The sequence below is a fragment of the Mobula birostris genome, chromosome 2 (assembly GCF_030028105.1).
Source record: "Mobula birostris isolate sMobBir1 chromosome 2, sMobBir1.hap1, whole genome shotgun sequence".
Lineage (NCBI taxonomy): Eukaryota > Metazoa > Chordata > Chondrichthyes > Myliobatiformes > Myliobatidae > Mobula > Mobula birostris.
The window spans coordinates 12658581-12677176 of NC_092371.1; the positions used below are offsets into that span (position 1 = coordinate 12658581).

Genomic DNA, 18596 nt, shown 5'->3' on the forward strand with positions numbered 1-18596 from the left:
TTTACTTGTGACGACTACTCAGAGTCCAGGAGCAAGAGCATTGTACAAATCAGAACTCTGCAGTGTAACACTAAGTGGATGCCAGTGTAGGATAATTGAGATAACGCAGGACTCTTGCAGCACAAGACCATAGACATAGGAGCAGAATTAGGTCATTTGGCCCTTAGAGTCTGCTCCGCCATTCCATCATGGCTGATTTACCCCTCTCAACCCCATTCTCCTGCCTTCTCCCCGCAACCTTTGACTAATCAACAACCCATCAACTTCCATTAAATATACTCAGTGACATAGCCTCCACTGGGGCAATGAATTCCACAGATTCACCACCCTCTGGCTAACTAAATTCCTCTTCATCTCTCTTCTAAAAGGTATGTCCTTGTATTCTGAGGCTGTGACCTCTGGTCCTAGATGCCCCACTGTAGGAAACATCCTTTCCACATTCACTCTATCTAGGACTTTTAATATTCAATAGGTTTCAGTGAGTCTCTCCCCCCCACCTTCTAAATACACAATGCCCAATGAAAACTCAAGTCACATAATTGTGAAGTACAGAGTGCTTACCGTTAATTCTTCTTCAAAATTTTGCTGCAATTCTACGACCTTTTTCTCTAAATCATTCTTCTGCGCAGCAACACCCCTAAGGTCAGGTGATAATTCTGCATACTGAATGTGGGGGGGGGGGGGGGGAAGAAAAAAACAAGAAAATTAGGTGAAAATTAGCTGTCATCTTTCAAAGCTGTATCATGGTGGTGCTATATGCTTTAAGGTGTCTCAACTTGACATGACTACAGCACTGTGTAGAAGAAAATAACTAAGCAAGATTTTTAGCAAGAGGGTAGTGAATCTGTGGAATTCATTGTTACAAGTAGCTGTGGAAGTCAATTCATTGTGTGTGTGTGTATATATATATATATATATATATATATATATATATATATATATATATATATATATATGGCAGAGGATGATAGGTTCTTGATTAGTCAGGGTGTCAAAGAATATGGAAAGAAGACAGGAAAATAAAATCAGTTATGATGGAATGCTGGAGCAAGTTTAAAAGGCCTAATTTTGCTCCTATGTTTTATGGGCTCATTCTTAATGGCATGAAAGGAAGAGAAATAGTGAACTGTCCACGAGCCTGTTCAAATTGAGCCACGCAACATGTAAACAGTCCTTTGGCCAAGCAAGTCAACACAGCCGTCAGGCACACTGATCGAATTCTATCCTGCCCACATTCCCATCAACTCCTTGAAAAATCTACCACCCACTTACACAACAGCAAGCCAGTAATTTAGTAAAACTACTTTGTGGCACTAAGAAGACATCCATGTGGTCACAGGAAAAAGTGTGAAATGTCAGTAACTGGGGTACGATATCAGGCAGCAGCTCTAACTGTCAGCTGCACCATTACATTTCTCTTATAATTCTCAATTTCAATAAAAAAATAGATATTATGTACTCAGAATTAATGTATTTATTTTACAATGGGGAATCATGTACAAAGCTACAATTTGGAGATATTGTAGAAAAATGAAAAAATAAATGTTTCATTATTTTTGAGATCCAAAGGAAAATCATGAAACTTATTAAGGATATAGACAAGAAAAGTTCACAAGTAAATTAGATCCATTGAAATCAACAGCTGAAAAGTAAATTTAAACACAAATCCAAGGACACACACTTAAATTTACATAAAGCTTTCCGTGGCCTTAACACAAACAAGAGAAAATCTGCAGATGCTGGAAACCTGAGCAACATACACAAAATGCTGGAGGAACTCAGCAGGTCAGGCAGCATCCATGGAAAAAAGTACAGTCAACGTTTCACGCCGAAACCCTTTGGCAAGACTGGAGAAAAAAAGCTGAGGAGTAGATTTTAAAGGTGGGGTGAGGAGAGAGAGAACCACCAGATGATAGGTGAAACCTGGAGGGGGAGGGATGAAGTAAATAGGCTGGGAGATGAGATGAGTGAAGGAAAAGGGGTATCGATGAGGGGGTTAGGGGGCATTACCAGAAGTTTGAGAAATCGATGTTCATGCCATCAAGTTGGAGACTACACCTCATCCCACCTTACTACTTGTAAAAACGCCATCCCCTTTTCTCAATTCCTCCATCTCTGCCACATCTGCTCTCAGGATGAGGTTTTTCATTCTAGAACAAAGGAGATGTCCTCCTTTTTCCAAAGGGGCTTCCCTTCCTCTACCATCAATGCTGAGCTCAACCGCATCTCCTCCATTTCATGCACATCTACTCTTACCCCATCCTCCTGCCACCCTACCAGGGATATGGTTCCTCTTGTCCTCACCTACCACTCTACCAGCCCCAGCATCCAGCACATAATTCTCCGAAACTTCTGCCACCTCCAATGGGATCCCACCACTAAGCACATCTTTCCCTCCCCTGCTGCCACCCCACCCCCCACTTTCTGCTTTCCACAGGGATTGCTCCCTATGCGACTCCCTCATTCATCCCTCCCCACTGATCTCCCTCCTGGCACTTATCCTTGCAAGCAAAACTAGTGCTATGTCTGTCCCTACACACCTCCTCCAGCACTACCATCCAGGGCCCTAAACAGTCCTTCCAGGTGAAATGACACTTCACCTGTGAATCTGTTGGGATCATTTACTGTGTTGAGTGCTCCCAGTGAGCCCCGACTTAGATTGGGAGACCGCTTTACTGAGCATCAGCCAGAATAAGCGGGATCTCCCAGTGGCCATCCATTTTAATTCCACTTCCCATATGTCCATTCATGGCCTCCTCCAGTGTTGTGATGAACACCTTGTAATTCCACTTGGATAGCCTCAAACTTGCGGTATTGCCTCCCAAAGCCCACTCCCTTCTCCATTTCCCATCAACTTTTCCCTCTCTCTTCACCTCACCAATCAACTTCCCAGCTCTTTACTTCATCCCTCCCCCTACAGGTTTCACCTATCATTTGGTAGTTCTCTCTCCCTGCCCCCCCCACCTTTTAAATCTACTCCTCAGCTTTTCCCCCCCCTCCAGTCCTGCCGAAGGGTTTCGGCCCAAAACATCGACTATACTTTTTTTCTCATCAATGCTGCCTGGCCTGCTGAGTTCCTCCAGCATTTTGTGTTGTGGCATTAACACTCTTGAAAGGTTTTGAAATACAGTTCCCTGTTGCAGAATGGGAATTGGAGTAGACAGTTTGCACAGAATTACGTGGCAATAAACAGCTTGGAGATATCCACTGAGAATTAAATAATGGCTAAGACACCATGATAGCTTTCCTGCTCTGCTTCAAAGTACTGCATTGAAGAGGATGAAGAGGAGACCTACTAGGATGCAGCCTGGATTAGACAGCATGTCTTATGTCGAAAGGTTGAGTGAGCTAGGGCTTTTCTTTTTGGAGAGGAGGAGGATGAGAGGCAACCTTACAGAGGTGTCCAAGATGATGTGAGGAATAGACTGAGTGGTCAGCTGGAGACCTCTGGCCAGGGCCAAAAGAGGTGTGTGTGCATGCGCATGTGTGTAGAACGCCCTGCCAGCGGTGGGAGGAGAGGCAGATACATTAGGGACATTTAAGAGACACTTAGACCGGCACATAGATGATAGAAAAATGGAGGGTTATGTAGGAGGGAAAGGCTAGATTTATCTTAGGAGAGCCCTGTCCACCATGGGTAAAGCACATCTACACAGAGTATTATCGCAGGAAAGCAGCATCCATCAAGGACCACCATCATCCTGTATGACTCACTCTTCTCGCTGCTGTGATCAGGAAGGTGGTACAAGAGTCTCAGGACTCACACCACCAGGTTCAGGAGAGGTTATTACCCCTCAGGGGTTAACTTCACTTGCCCCATTACTGAACTATTCACACAACCCATGGACTCACTTTCAAGGACTCTTCACCTCATGTTTCAATATTTATTGCTTATTTATTTATTATTTTTTCTTTTGAATTTGCTCAGTTTGTTGCCTTTTTCCACACTGGTTGTCCGCCACGTTTGGTGCAGTCTTTCATTGAATCTATTATGGTTACTGGATTTATTGAGCATGCTCACAAGAAATCCAATCTCAGCATTGTATATGGCAACATGTGTACTTTGATAATAAATTTACTTTGAACTTTGAAAAGCCCACATCATAATGGGCCAAAGGGCCTGTACTGCGGTGTAAAGATATACATTCTATGAAATTTCTTATATATTTTTGAAAGAACAAATGCATCATAGTACATTATTATGTGGAAGCCATCTCATTGAGAAATATCATTAGGGCCAACATTCAATATTATAAAATTAACTTTAATTCAAGAAAAAAAATTAGAGACTAAACGAGTACCACCCTTACTTTGGTGCCTTGGAGTTTGTCAAATACAAGGTTTGCTTTCTTCTTCAGGAAATTGTCACTCTCAATGCTCCTAGGAATGAACATCACAGTGTTAGGAAAAGTAACTTAAACACGCAACACGACTAAAAAACTTAACTTGAATGGAGAAGGGATGTGTACAAGATTTTCAATTTTTCAATTTTATGGGAAGATATTAAAGACAAAGATTAAAGATTTAAAGATTAGCTTTATTTGTCACACATACATCAAAACATACAGTGAAATACATTATTTGTGTCAAATCAAATAAGTGAGTATTCTGCTGGGGCCAACATAGCATGCTCACAACTTACTAAACCTAATCCATACGTCTTTGGAATGTGGGAGGAAACAAGGGCATCAGCTGGAAACCCACATGGTCACATGGTGATTGTACAAACTCCTTACAGACATTGGTATATTGTGTACTTGTATCCCCACATTCCTGTGTGCACTGTCCTAGATCAGAGAATTATCATCCAGCAAAAAATTAGAACTCGTGGGTAGGTGCAAAGGAAGTTCTATCAAGCACAATCCTAATGCTCAACCACACTAAATTGTGAGCTGAGGCTTCAGCTGGAAAATTAGACTGGGCTACTGCCTAGACCATTAAAAGTTAAAATGAACACAATGCATTAATTACTTCAAAGACATGAGGTAATGTGATAAGTGGGAAGTACAGACATTGGCATCTACAAAGAGCAAAATGTGTCTGGTTGTGATGCCTTTGGTCTCCAGTAGCTTTGCCAAGTTTAGTGGTCAATATTCAACTTTGTGATTGGCTGCAAACCAGCTGTTCATTGCCATAGAAATAAAACTTGGACAGTTTCTGTAACTGGGGGCTGACTTACTGCACTGGGTACAGAGATGAAGTTTAGACTCACTCGAGGAAAAATGGGCAAGGATAGGATTGCCATGAATGACGGAATCGTTGAGGCTCAGAACATTATATAGAGATGAAGGGAAAATGAAGTCAAAACATTTACTTTACATAGGATTATATATGTACAAGGTCAGATCATACCCTTGAAACGAACCCATTTTTAAGCTGTAGTTAAGTCTCCTTCCACATTCCCTCTCAACTTTTCTTTCATGTATTCATCCAACTTCCCCATAAAAATACCCATACTATCAACTCCAATCACTCTCCATAGGAGTGAGTTCGAAACAGATGTCGTTTTTCTTAAATTTTCCTGTTGACTGCCTTGTATTGACGAGCTCCAGTTTCGTCCCCATGAGTGTAGACACCATGGGTGTTTCCCTTTCACAAATCCTCAAAGCCACTACTCAGCTCAATTTTTGATGTGTCTAACCTTACACTTTTGGTATTGGGAACTTACCCTTCCTTTAGTAGACTGAAAATTAACTGCTTTGTAAGCTCCTCGTTAGCAAGTGAGTGTGCTTTCTGATCCTTCAAAAGGTCAGGAGTGCATTTTAACTGTAAAAACAAATAAGAATTTTAAAAGATAATTCAAGACACCATGCATTCACATTTCCACAAATATCTTGCTATATGATTTTGAGGATTGCGGTTCAATGAATAGAAAGAAAAATACAAAATATTGTCCATCAATTTTCTCTATAATCACAAGGCCTCATTCTTACAAAACAAGGATTTAGATATATTATCTCATTGTAAAGTCAAAGTCTGTTACCAATTTTCTCTCAACCTTATTGAGGACTTGGACATGGAATCCCATTGCAAAGTCAAATGCTGCTTTCATCTCTAGTCAGATGAAGATTATGCTACTCTTACCTTGAGTGAGGAGGTTGGAGCTCAAGTTTTACTGCAGAGACATGAGGACAAAAATCCAAGCCTACAATCTAGGCACGGTAAGGGAGCTGGGGCGGGGGGTGGGGGAGTTTAAATGGGGTATTGAACCAAGTGAAAAATCCTATGGCCCTGCTTCAGAGAGGTTAGAAGAATATTTTAGCCAACATTTATTCTTCAATCAACATCACCGAACACCAAGTATCTGGTCGTCAGATTACTGCGTGTGGAAGCCTGCTACTCACAAAATGGCCACCACATTTCTCATACTACAAAAAAGATGAAATTTCAGAAGCACAATCCAGACTATAAAGATTTAGAGGCATCCAACAGTTGTGAAAGGTGCTATATAGATGCAAGCCTTTTCTCTCTGAAATATTAATTACAACATGGATCAAATAAATGGAGTGTAAGTGAAATCTATGCAAAATATACAAGAAAGAAAAGTCCTTTCATCAATTGATGCATACATTTCAGTTATTCAGTTAACTGGAATAGAAAGTATTTACCAATGTCTATTGGGTTAACTGATTTCATAATATCTAATCCAATGAATTCTTGCACTCTAGACCCACTCTGGAAAGGTGAGTTTCTTTGTGTGCGCTTTACACAGTCACGCATGCTGAAAGCCAAGGGCACCTGTGTAAGGAAACTAGCAGTTCAGCTCTGATGCCATCTGCAATTGAAGCCTATCAATAGCCCACTACATGAGAAAGTTTCAGATCAGAAGGCCTTTGCAACTCAGCAACAGTCAGTCACTTTGAGAACTTCAGATGGTAGGAAGAAGGTGGGGAGTAGATTGTCAGGCAGTGAGGATATTGCTAACTACAAGGATAGTATGAACAATTTTATGAAGGAAAAAAGGAATAAGAAAGAATGTGTGTCAAGTAGCAAGTACTAAAAAATGTACAGATATATAGGGCTTAGTTTCTGACTTTAAATGACTAATTATAGTAATCTCACAGGATTTTACATGTGGCCCAATCCTCAAACGGACATGGAGTAGGTAATGTACTGTTTTCAATATTTCTGGGAACACTGCAAATTTCAAAGTAAATTTATTACTAAAGTACATATATGTCACCATATACTACCCTTAGATTCATTTTCTTGCAGGCTTTCATAGTAGAACAAAGAAATACTATAGAATAATTGAAAAGCCACAAAGACTGATAAATGACCAGAGTGCAAAAGACAGACAGTGCGAATACTAAAAAATAATAAATAAATTTCCAATAACTACTGGGAACATGAGTTGAAGAGCTCTTGAAATTGAGTCCATAGGTTGTGCTCAATGATTAGTTCAGTGTTGTGGTGAGTGAAAATGTCCACATTGGTTCAGAAGTTTTATGATTGTAGGGTAGTATCTGATCCTGAACCTGGAGGCATGCGACCCAAGGCTCCTGAACCACTTTTCTGATGATTGTAGTGAGAAAAGAACATGGAAGAAGAGGATTTTACAGATAACCATCATAATGTAGTGTTTTGCTTAGAATTTCAAACAACACTGAAAAATTAAGTTGGAAAAAAATGACAAATTCATCCCATCATCTCAAAAACAGTGTATTAATTAGCCATTAATTGACCAATTACATACAAAAGCTATAAGATCCAGCAGAGGTGGAGGACTGGTGATGGAGGTGCATACTTATGAAGAGTTGCCCTTCACGTGATGGGGTACACTAAATTAATGCCACACCAGACACAGAAATAGCCAGCTCTTACACAATGACTGAAATATAAGAAGGAAGAAGTTTTGCCACCATGAAACAAAACCTTAGTTGGACCACTCGTGGAGTGCCATGAGCAGTTCTGGGCATCTTCTTTAGGAGAAGCAGAATAGCCTGGAGGAAGTGGAGCACAAAATTTATAATCATGCCTAGACTTTAAATATTAGATTACAAAATGAGACAATGCAAACTAGAACTGGATCCTCCTCTATGTCAGTGAGACCAACATAGATTGGGGGATTGCTTTCTCGAGCGCATTAGCTCCATTCGCAAAAGGTAGAATTTCCTGATGGTCAATCATTTTAATTCCAACATGACAGCCTATGGCCTCCTTTACTGTGACAATGAGGAGCAACACCTCATATTCCATCTGGGTAGCCTCCAGTCTAGTGGCATGAACATCAATTTCTCCAACTTCTGGTAGGATTTCCCCCTCTCCCTCTTCCCTCCTGCAATTCCCCACTCAGGCTCACTCTTCTCCTCACCTGCTTATCATCACCCCAGTGCACCTCCTCCCCCTTTTCAACTCACCTCTCCCATCAGATTCCTTGTTCTCCAGCCCTTCACCTTTTCTACCCATCACCTCCCAGCTTCTTACTTCATCCCCCTCCCTTCAACCCACCTGGCGATACCTACCACCTTCTTGCTTGCACTCCTTCCCCTCCTTATTCTGGCTTTCTCCCTCCTTCCTTCCTAGTCCTGATAAAAGGTCTTGGCCCAAAACATCAACTATTTATTCATCTCCATAGATGCTGCCTGACCTGCTGAGTTCCTCCAGTGTTTTGTCTGTGTTGCTCTGGATTTCTAGCATCTCCAGAATCTTGTGTTTAGAATTGGATTCCTTTGAATTTAGATTAATACCATTTTTCACCTGTTGGTTCTACAGATGAAGATGTTCCACCAAGGTCCAACTACTTATTCCCCTGCATAGATGCTGCCTGACCTCCAGGGGTGTGGGTGTCTCTTTCTTCCCCCCGTTGAGTGAAATGAATAATGTTCAATCCACTTCTGGCCCTTACACCAATTAACCTGAATTCACATGCTCCAATTATTAACTTTTTGGCCTGAGGATGTGCCTTTTTTTATTCACTTTCATAACTATTTACCTCAATTGGATCTCCCTCAATCAGCTTTGTTGCAAAGTAAACAACCTTTCCTTGTAGCTTACATTTCCCAGCCTGGCAAATTCCTCATAAATCCCCTTGGTACACTCTCATACTATTACAATAGTGGTTGAACTGTACCCAGCACTCTAGCCCTTCACCTCTTCCACCTATCTCACTTCATCCCCTTTTCCAGTTTCTTACTTCATCCCCTCCATCCCATCTATATTCCTCCTCACCTGGTCTCACTCATCACTCGTCAGCTTGTACTCATTCCCCTCCCCTCCCCCTTCCTATTCTGGCTTCTGCCCCTTCCTTTTCAGTCCTGCTGAAGGCTCTTGGCCCAAATAGTTAGGTGGGTATTCCCCAAGTTCCTCCAGCATTGTACATGTTGCTCTAGCCCTGGCTTAACTTGTGTCTAATACATCTTCAGCATGAGGTCTTTGCCTCAGGCCATCAAGTATCACCTATTTCCTTCAGAACCACAAATTGTTCAAGACCAATTCCAAACACTACATTGCTCTGAATGAGTAATTTCCGTGACTGCCAGCAGTTGAAATTTTGGGCTTTTGTTGGAATGTGGAATGGAGCTATGCAATGAAAGCAGGGTGTGAAAGGGCAAAGTTTATTTTTATTTAGAGCTACAGCACGAAACAAGCCCTTTTGGCTCAACGAGCCATACTGCCCAGCAACCCACCAATTTAACCCTAGCCTAATTAACAGGACAACTTACAATGACCAATTAATCTACTAACTGGTATGTCTGTGGATTGTGGGAGGAAACCAGAACACCAAGAGGAAACTCATGCAGTCATAGGGAGAATGAACAAACTCCTTACAGACAGTGCCAGAATTGAACTCCAAACTCCAACACCACAAGCTGTAATGCTCTAAATTGACCAAGACATTTCCCTCTAAACAACACCCGAGAGTTGAAGTTGGGTAAACAGAGTACATAGGGAGTAAAACATTAACTTATTTTGGACAGGGAAGTTGATAACAACTGCACACTGATAGTTTAAAACCCATAAATACTTTGGAGAACTATAACCAAATTACAGTTTATATTTCACTAGTTATAGCTCAGAAGGTGCCGATCTTCCGTAGCTTCAGCAAATCTCAGCTCCAAGTCTGACACTATGTTACTGTTGGAAGACAACACAATCTAGCTTCAGCCTCTCGTGCTATACTAGAGCAATACATATATCCAAAAGTTGTGGATTTGTATTAAAACAAGTCTTTGTATGTTCTTTCAAACAACTGCATTGTAATATTTTGAACCAGTATCAGGAAAAACATATGATCTCCAGAATTCAAGGTTCAAAGTAAATATCAAACTACATATATGTCACCATATTCTTCCCCGAGATTCATTTTCTTGTGGGTATTGTATTTCAGCAAATACAAAGAAACAGAATAGAATCAAAGAAAAAAAATACAAAGCAGATAAGCAACCAACACACAAAAGACAAAAATACAAAATAAAGAAATAAAATAATACTAATAACAAATAAGCAATAAATATTGAAAATATGAGTTGAAGAGTCCTTGGTAGTGAGTCCATAAGACCATAAGACAAAGGAGCAGAGGTCGGCCATTCGGCCCATCGAGTCTGCTCCGCCATTTTGTCATGAGCTGATCCATTCTCCCACTTAGTCCCACTCCCCTGCCTTCTCACCATAACCTTTGATGCCCTGGCTACTCAGATAGCTATCAATCTCTGCTTAAATACACCCAATGACTTGGCCTCCACTGTCGCCCGTGGCCACAAATTCCATAGATTCATCACCCTCTGGCTAAAAAAATTTCTTCACATTTCTGTTCCGAATGGGCACCCTTCAATCCTTAAGTCATGCCCTCTCGTACTAGACTCCCCCATCATAGGAAACAACTTTGCCACATCCACTCTGTCCATGCCTTTCAACATTCGAAATGTTTCTATGAGGTCCCCCCTCATTCTTCTAAACTCCAAGGAATACAGTCCAAGAGCGGACAAACGTTCCTCATATGTTAACCCTCTCATTCCCGGAATCATTCTAGTGAATCTTCTCTGTACCCTTTCCAACGTCAGCACATCCTTTTTTAAATAAGGAGCCCAAAACTGCCCACAGTACTCCAAGTGAGATCTTACCAGCGCCTTATAGAGCCTCAACATCACATCCCTACTCCTATACTCTATTCCTCTGGAATGAATGCCAACATTGCATTCACCTTCTTCACCACCAACTCAACCTGGAGGTTAACCTTAAGGGTATCCTGCACGAGGGCTCCCAAGTCCCATTGCATCTCAGAACTTTGAATTCTTTCCCCATTTAAATAATAGTCTGCCCGTTTATTTCTTCTGCCAAAGTGCATAACAATACACTTTCCAACATTGTATTTCATTTGCCACTTCTTTGCCCATTCTTCCAATCTATCCAAGTCTCTCTGCAGACTCTCTCTTTCCTCAGCACTACCGGCCCCTCCATCTAACTTTGTATCATCAGAAAACTTAGCCACAAAGCCATCTATTCCATAATCCAAATCATTGATGTACAATGTAAAAAGGAGCGGCCCCAACACGGACCCCTGTGGAACACCACTGGTAACCGGCAGCCAACCAGAATAGGATCCCTTTATTCCCACTCTCTGTTTCCTGCCAATCAGCCAATGCTCTATCCACGTATGTAACTTTCCCATAATTCCATGGGCTCTTATTTTGTTGAGCAGCCTCATGTGTGGCACCTTGTCAAAGGCCTTCTGAAAATCCAAATATACAACATCCACTGCGTCTCCTTTGTCTAGCCTACTTGTAATTTCCTCAAAAAATTGTAATAGGTTTGTCGGCAGGATTTTCCTTTAAGGAAACCATGCTGAGTTCTGCTTATCTTGTCATGTGCCTCCAGGTACTCTAACCTCATCCTTGACAATCGACTCCAACAACTTCCCAACCACGGATGTCAAGCTACCAGGTCTATAATTTCCTATTTGCTTCCTTGCCCCCTCCTTAAGTAGTGGAGTGACATTTGCAATCTTCCAGTCCTGCGGAACCATGCCAGAATCTATCGACTTTTGAAAGATCATTGCTAATGCCTCCGCAATCTCCACAACTACTTCCTTCAGAACACGAGCGTGCATTCCATCCGGTCCAGGAGATTTATCTACCTTTAGACTATTCAGCTTCCTGAGTACTTTCTCTGTCGTAATTGTGACTGCGCACACTCCTCTTCCCTGCCACCCTTGAGTGTGCGGTATACTGCTGATGTCTTCCTCAGAGAAGACTGATGCAAAATACTCGTTCACTTCCTCCGCCATCTCCCATTACAATTTCTCCAGCATCATTTTCTATTGGTGCTATATCTACTCTCACCTGTCTTTTATTCTTTATATACTTGAAAAAGCTTTTAGTATCCTCTTTTGAGTCATAGGTTGTAGAATCAGTAGTAAACACAAAATAATCTGCAGATGCTGGGATCAAAGCAACACTCACAACACGCTGGAGGAACTCAGCAGGTCGGGCAGCATCCGTGGAAACGATGAGTCAACGTTCCGGGCCAGAACCTGATGAAGGGTTCCAGCCCGAACCGTCGACTCATCATTTCCATGGTGTTGGCGTGAGTGAATTTATTCCCTTAGGTTCAAGAGCTTGATGGTTGAGGGGTAATAACTGTTCCTGAACCTGGTAGTGTGAGACCTAAAGTTCCTATACCTCTTTCCTGATGGCAGAGATGAGAAGAAAGCATGGCAGGGATGTTCATCATCTTATGATCATATCACCTTACTGCTAAGTGTGGAACCTTGCAGCCTATAATTTGCTCTCCAATGGGGGAACTTGTACTCTCCCAACTGTTCTATAGTAAAACAAGCCAAGATGAAGCTACAAGAAAGCACAGTTTTCCAATAAATGAAAGGGCCAACTTAAATACAGGCTCAGTGGAACACAAAGCACAAGACACCTCAGAAGGAGTAAAATGCAAGTGAGAATAAGGCATGCATTTAAGATAGAATGCACGTTTGTGAAAAATCAGCGACTCAGACTTTTACCCCAGCATGGACAACTAAATATTTTGTCACTTCACGACCTGAAGTTTGATTGATTTAAGCACCAGGCCAAATTGGAAAGGTCCGGTGTGGACCGAATTGAGGCAGTGGGGCCTGGGCCCGAGAGCAAGGAGCAACCTGAGGTTTGAACGATTTAAGTGCAGGGGCAGATTGAGAAGGTCAGAGTGTCAGGGCCAGAGGTGAGGGACAGGTCAATTCAATTCAGCTTGCTGCTCTGCGAGGTTTACTCATGTCCAGTTGAACTGAGGTTGTGGCCTGAAGCTATCGGGCTACTGAATCAGCTGTAGTCATGGACTCAGTGATTCACAGCTGTGGACTCACTTTGGTGAACTTCAGTCGTTTGCTTGCTTTTGTTCATTGCTCAATGCTTTTTTTTCTATCTTTGGGCATTTGACAGTCTTCTTTGTTTAAAATGGGTTCTATTGGGTCTCTGTGTTTTGTGGCTGCCTGCAAGGAGACGAATCTCAAGGTTGTATATCGTATACATACTTTGATAATATATGTACTTTCAACTTCATTAGAACAGTCAGGTACTGTACGTAAACAATCACTGAACTCAGCAGCAATGCCAACTTTCACTGGATGCATTGTTAAACCTAACAATGCCTCCAGTGACTAACATGGTAACCTGCCTTAATATCTATTTCCAGTAGCATGTACGTCCACTGTGAAAAGTGCTTTGAGGAGGTTGGTCACGTACATCAACTTCTGCCTGAGGAATAACTTGGATCCACTTCCATTTGCCTACCATAACAACAGATCAATAGCAGATGCTCTCCACTCAACTCTAGGACATCCGGACAATGAAGATGAGTACATCAGAATGCTCTTCATTGACTACAGCTCAGCATTCAACACTATTATCCCCACAAAACAAATCAATAAGTTCCAAGACTTGGCCCTTGATACCTCCTTGTGAAACTAGATCGTCAATTTCTTCAGTTGCAGACTCCAGTTGGTAACATCTCCTCCACAATCACAAACAGCACATGTGCAACACAAGGCTGTGTGCTTAGCCCCCTGCTCTCTTTGCTTTATACTTATGACTCAAGTATAGCAAACAACAGGAATTTTGCAGATGCTGGAAATTCAAGCAACACACATAAAAGTTGCTGGTGAACGCAGCAGGCCAGGCAGCATCTCTAGGAAGAGGTGCAGTCGACGTTTCAGGCCGAGACCCTTCATCAGGACTAACTGAAGGAAGAGTGAGTAAGGGATTTGAAAGTTGGAGGGGGAGGGGGAGATCCAAAATGATAGGAGAAGACAGGAGGGGGAGGGATGGAGCCAAGAGTTGGACAGGTGATAGGCAAAAGGGATACGAGAGGATCATGGGACAGGAGGTCCGGGAAGAAAGACGGGGGGGGGGGGGACCCAGAGGATGGGCAAGGGGTATATTCAGAGGGACAGAGGGAGAAAAAGGAGAGTGAGACAAAGAATGGGTGTATAAAAATAAGTAACAGATGGGGTACGAGGGGGAGGTGGGGCATTAGCGGAAGTTAGAGAAGTCGATGTTCATGCCATCAGGTTGGAGGCTACCCAGACGGAATATAAGGTGTTGTTCCTCCAACCTGAGTGTGGCTTCATCTTTACAGTAGAGGAGGCCGTGGATAGACATGTCAGAATGGGAATGGGATGTGGAATTAAAATGTGTGGCCACTGGGAGATCCTGCTTTCTCTGGCGGACAGAGCGTAGGTGTTCAGCAAAGCTGTTTGGGGCTCCCTCCTGGCACTTATCCGTGTAAGCGGAACAAGTGCTACACATGCCCTTACACTTCCTCCTTTACCACCATTCAGGGCCCCAAACAGTCCTTCCAGGTGAGGCAACACTTCACCTGTGAGTCGGCTGGGGTGATATACTGCATCCGGTGCTCCCGATGTGGCCTTTTATATATTGGCGAGACCCAACGCAGACTGGGAGACCGCTTTGCTGAACACCTACGCTCCAACTTTCAAATCCCTTACTCACTCTTCCTTCAGTTAGTCCTGACGAAGGGTCTCGGCCTGAAACGTCGACTGTACCTCTTCCTAGAGATGCTGCCTGGCCTGCTGCGTTCACCAGCAACTTTGATGTGTGTTACTCAAGTATAGCTACGTGACTAATTTTGCCATATTTAAATTTGCTGATGACATCACTGTTGTTGGCCAAATCAAAAGGTGGTGAGGAATCTTTTAAATTAACTTTGAACCATATCGTAGAGAGTCTGTGATTTTTCAAAGTATTATAAATAGAATGTAAACTATTTCTTGTAAATTTCTTTACCTCTACATCTTGTTCAGCAAAGATGGCAGCCTTTGGATTCTTCTCCACTCTGGGTTCCATTTCCATTTGGTTTTGGTTCCATTTCCTGGGGAGGCTGGCTGAACTGAAAGAAGGATGGTTCCCTGATTCCTTGTCAAGTTTGTCCTGAAATCCTGTGGTGGATCCTTTATTTGTACAAGAATATTGCGGTGCAAATTGGATGGGAGAGGAAGACTCCCTAGAAACCACTGACGACTTTACCTCAAAGATACTGGCAGGTTCGATGTCTTTACCAACATCCATTATGTCACTGGATCGAAAAGGCTTTTGGTAGCTGGTCTCAGGCCAACTGTTAGTCTCAACTTCCCTGGAGGGGTATAGCTCTCTATCAAGGCTTTGTGATCGCTTGCGGTCTTCAGGGGAAATCCGGTTACGCCGCGCTGTTCTTCCTCTCTGTTGCCCTCCTTTTCTATCAAATTTACTAATTAGCGTATCCACAGAAGAGAGAGGCTTGGTGTCTATCTCATTGACATCATTGGACTTCAATGAAATATCAGTAACAGAGGAAGCTTTGGCCAGTGGCTTTGGTATATTTGTGGAATTAGATACGGTATTAGTCCATGGTTTCTCCAGGTGCTTATGATCCAAGTTGCCATGATGTTTTCCTTTCCAATTGCTAACAGATCTCTCACCATCAGCTGAAGCAGCAGGGCTTGGGATCCTAAAACCTGGCCTTTCTTCAGGCAAAAACTGGTAGTTTGGGTCAATTTCTCTGGAAAGCTCTACTCCATCTGAAATGAGCAATGATCCTTGAGAATGAAACTTTCTCAGCTGCTCTTCCTGGTGCATAGGCCTCCGACGTGGCAAGGACAGGTGACCTTCATCGTGTGTGTATGGAAGGGTGTTTGTGTTATTTTGCACATATATTTTTGAATCATAAACATTTGCGTAACATTTGGATCCAGTCTCCTCATCAGAGCTAGTACACTGGGAGCCACTGTGAGATTGTGGCTGCACTGAGATGGTGTTCCCATATGGGTTTTCGGGCACTTCAAACTGACTTGCTTTTGAGTGTGCTGTTCTCTGCATCTGTGTGCCAGGTCGAGCATCACTGCTCCCTTCATGGATGCCACCTCTAGCATAATCCATTCTGCTTGATGCCCCAGGCGCAGAAGGCGCACCATCACTGTTATTCAATACCACAAACGGCTGTCCAGAAATCCCCTGGACTCTCACCACAACACCATAGGATCCTGATTTGGCCAAGTTCTTCTTGGGTTTCTTGACTTTGTTGGTGCCCTTGAGGTCATCTATGAATCGTATTTGGACTCCGTAATCCACCGGTGCCTGTTTGTCCACTGGGTTTTGCTCAACATGGCCATCCATTTTCCGCCTTTTAAGTATCAGACTCTCAGCTCCTGAAACAAAGCGAAAATAGTTAATGACATGGAGAACTCAAGGAAAACAGTCAAGTCAATCAAGACACAGAATTCCAAGTATTTCTTAATATTTTCATTACATCCACTTTTAACAAGCCAGCAGAATACTTCAATGTCAATGCAGGTCATTGGTGACAAACAGAAACTTCAGCTTGGTGCAGTAACTCAGCAATTAATCATTAACTTGCTTTAAAATGCAAGAACAAGATACACATTACATATTTTGTACCTCTGATGTTTGGACTGTGGGCAGGCAATTAAAGGCACAGAGCATCTGACCACAACCGACAGAAAGCTAAAGGATAAAAGGCACATATCAGTGCATGTTATCTCTCTGGGTTTCTAAATGAATTCCAACAGTGGATTAGCAAAAATAAAAAGGGCAGAATTAAAGCAGATGAAAATGTAAAAGGTAAATGCAAGGTCATCCTTTTTTGATCAAAGATAAGAGGGGAAAACCCTTCTCTTGCACAGTACTTCACTCATATCTCCATTTCTAATTTCAGTTTCTTATGCTGACTGACATTGACATTTTGCTTTCTGGCACCTTACTGCATAAACCTTACATTCAAATGTCATCATTGTTAAAAATATAACTATCTCTGTTATTCCTCTAGTCATAAAGGTACTGTCTAATTAGCAGAAATTAATGATAGTCACTCTCCAAATGATCTCTCAAGTGGTCACTTCTGAGTAAATAATCTCTTGGTGCAGTTAAAGAATAGCAAGTTGTTGCTGTGTTGCAATGAAACCAAATCTACATCTGTGCTTCAAACAATTCCAGAAGAATGCACTTTATAACAACTATATTTTAAAAAACAGCTGCTTTTCTGCTCTTAAACTCAAATTGAGTTGCCATTAAACTTGAGGTCAAGTTTATTGTCAATCATACCAATGTATACAGTTAAACTAAGTATTGTTCCTCTGGGGCCAAGGTGCGAAACACAGTACATACAGTCACACACAGAACATACAGTAACTGAAACTATCTTTCAGTTAGTCCTGACGAAGAGTCTCGGCCCCAAATGTCGACTGTACCTCTTCCTATAGATGCTGCCTGGCCTGCTGTGTTCACCAGCATTTTTTTGTGTGTGTTGCATGATTTTGTCCAAATTCACTCTCATATTAATTCAAGACCAAAATGAAGATGAGCTCTTTTTGTGTCAACTCTGCGTAAGTATCCATTTCTTTAGCTAGGAAGCTTACTTCACCACAGACAGACTGAACTACTGAGTACTTCTAGCGTAAACACGAGGAATTCTGCAGATGCTGGAAATTCAAGCAACACACATCAAAGTTGCTGGTGAACGCAGCAGGCCAGGCAGCATCTCTAGGAAGAGGTACAGTCGACGTTTCAGGCCGAGACCCTTTGTCAGGACGAAGGGTCTCGGCCCGAAACGTCGACTGTACCTCTTCCTAGAGATGCTGCCTGGCCTGCTGCGTTCACCAGCAACTTTGATGTGTGTTGCGAGTACTTCTAGCATTGTTTTATTTCAGATTTTCAGCATCTGCAGTATTTTATTCTTGCATTTATAATCCAAGACTTGAGTTTTATCTTTAAATATACTTCCACAGTAAGCACCAGAAATGTTTATCTCACAGGTATATTATCACAAAATTTTCCAGGCAAAGTTTTAACCAGTAATTTTTCTACAGATGTGGGTTACTAAGAATGATGGCTAAATACTAAAACTCATGGGTTCCCAACCCCGGAAGCCTGGGCATCAAATTCCCTGTTAGTGCCTTCAGATAGAGAGAAGTCTACATTGGATGCATCTCCAACTAAGAGTGTAAAGTTCAACCCCATTTAAAATACACTGTACCTTTTGACTTTGGGAATCTTGGCCTCTCATATAGGTCAAATTGCATGCTTTCCCTCATTTAGGCATTTTGCCTTTTATTTAAAGATCAGCATTATTGTCACATGTATTTTGAATCATACAGT

General features: G+C 42.1%; 1 protein-coding gene across 2 annotated transcripts in view; it reads right to left on the reverse strand.

Annotated features, from left to right (window-relative positions):
* cgnb (cingulin b) overlaps positions 1 to 18596 on the reverse strand; it is a 133716-nt gene that overhangs the window by 70349 nt on the left and 44771 nt on the right. For both annotated transcript variants that reach the window (XM_072283329.1, XM_072283339.1), the window contains exons 2-5: positions 15234 to 16630; positions 5669 to 5766; positions 4311 to 4380; positions 562 to 663 (exon numbers count right to left, since the gene is read on the reverse strand). In XM_072283329.1, the coding sequence (XP_072139430.1) occupies positions 562 to 663; positions 4311 to 4380; positions 5669 to 5766; positions 15234 to 16598 (1635 nt within the window). In that variant the 5' untranslated portion in view covers positions 16599 to 16630. The remainder of the gene's footprint in view (positions 1 to 561; positions 664 to 4310; positions 4381 to 5668; positions 5767 to 15233; positions 16631 to 18596) is intronic.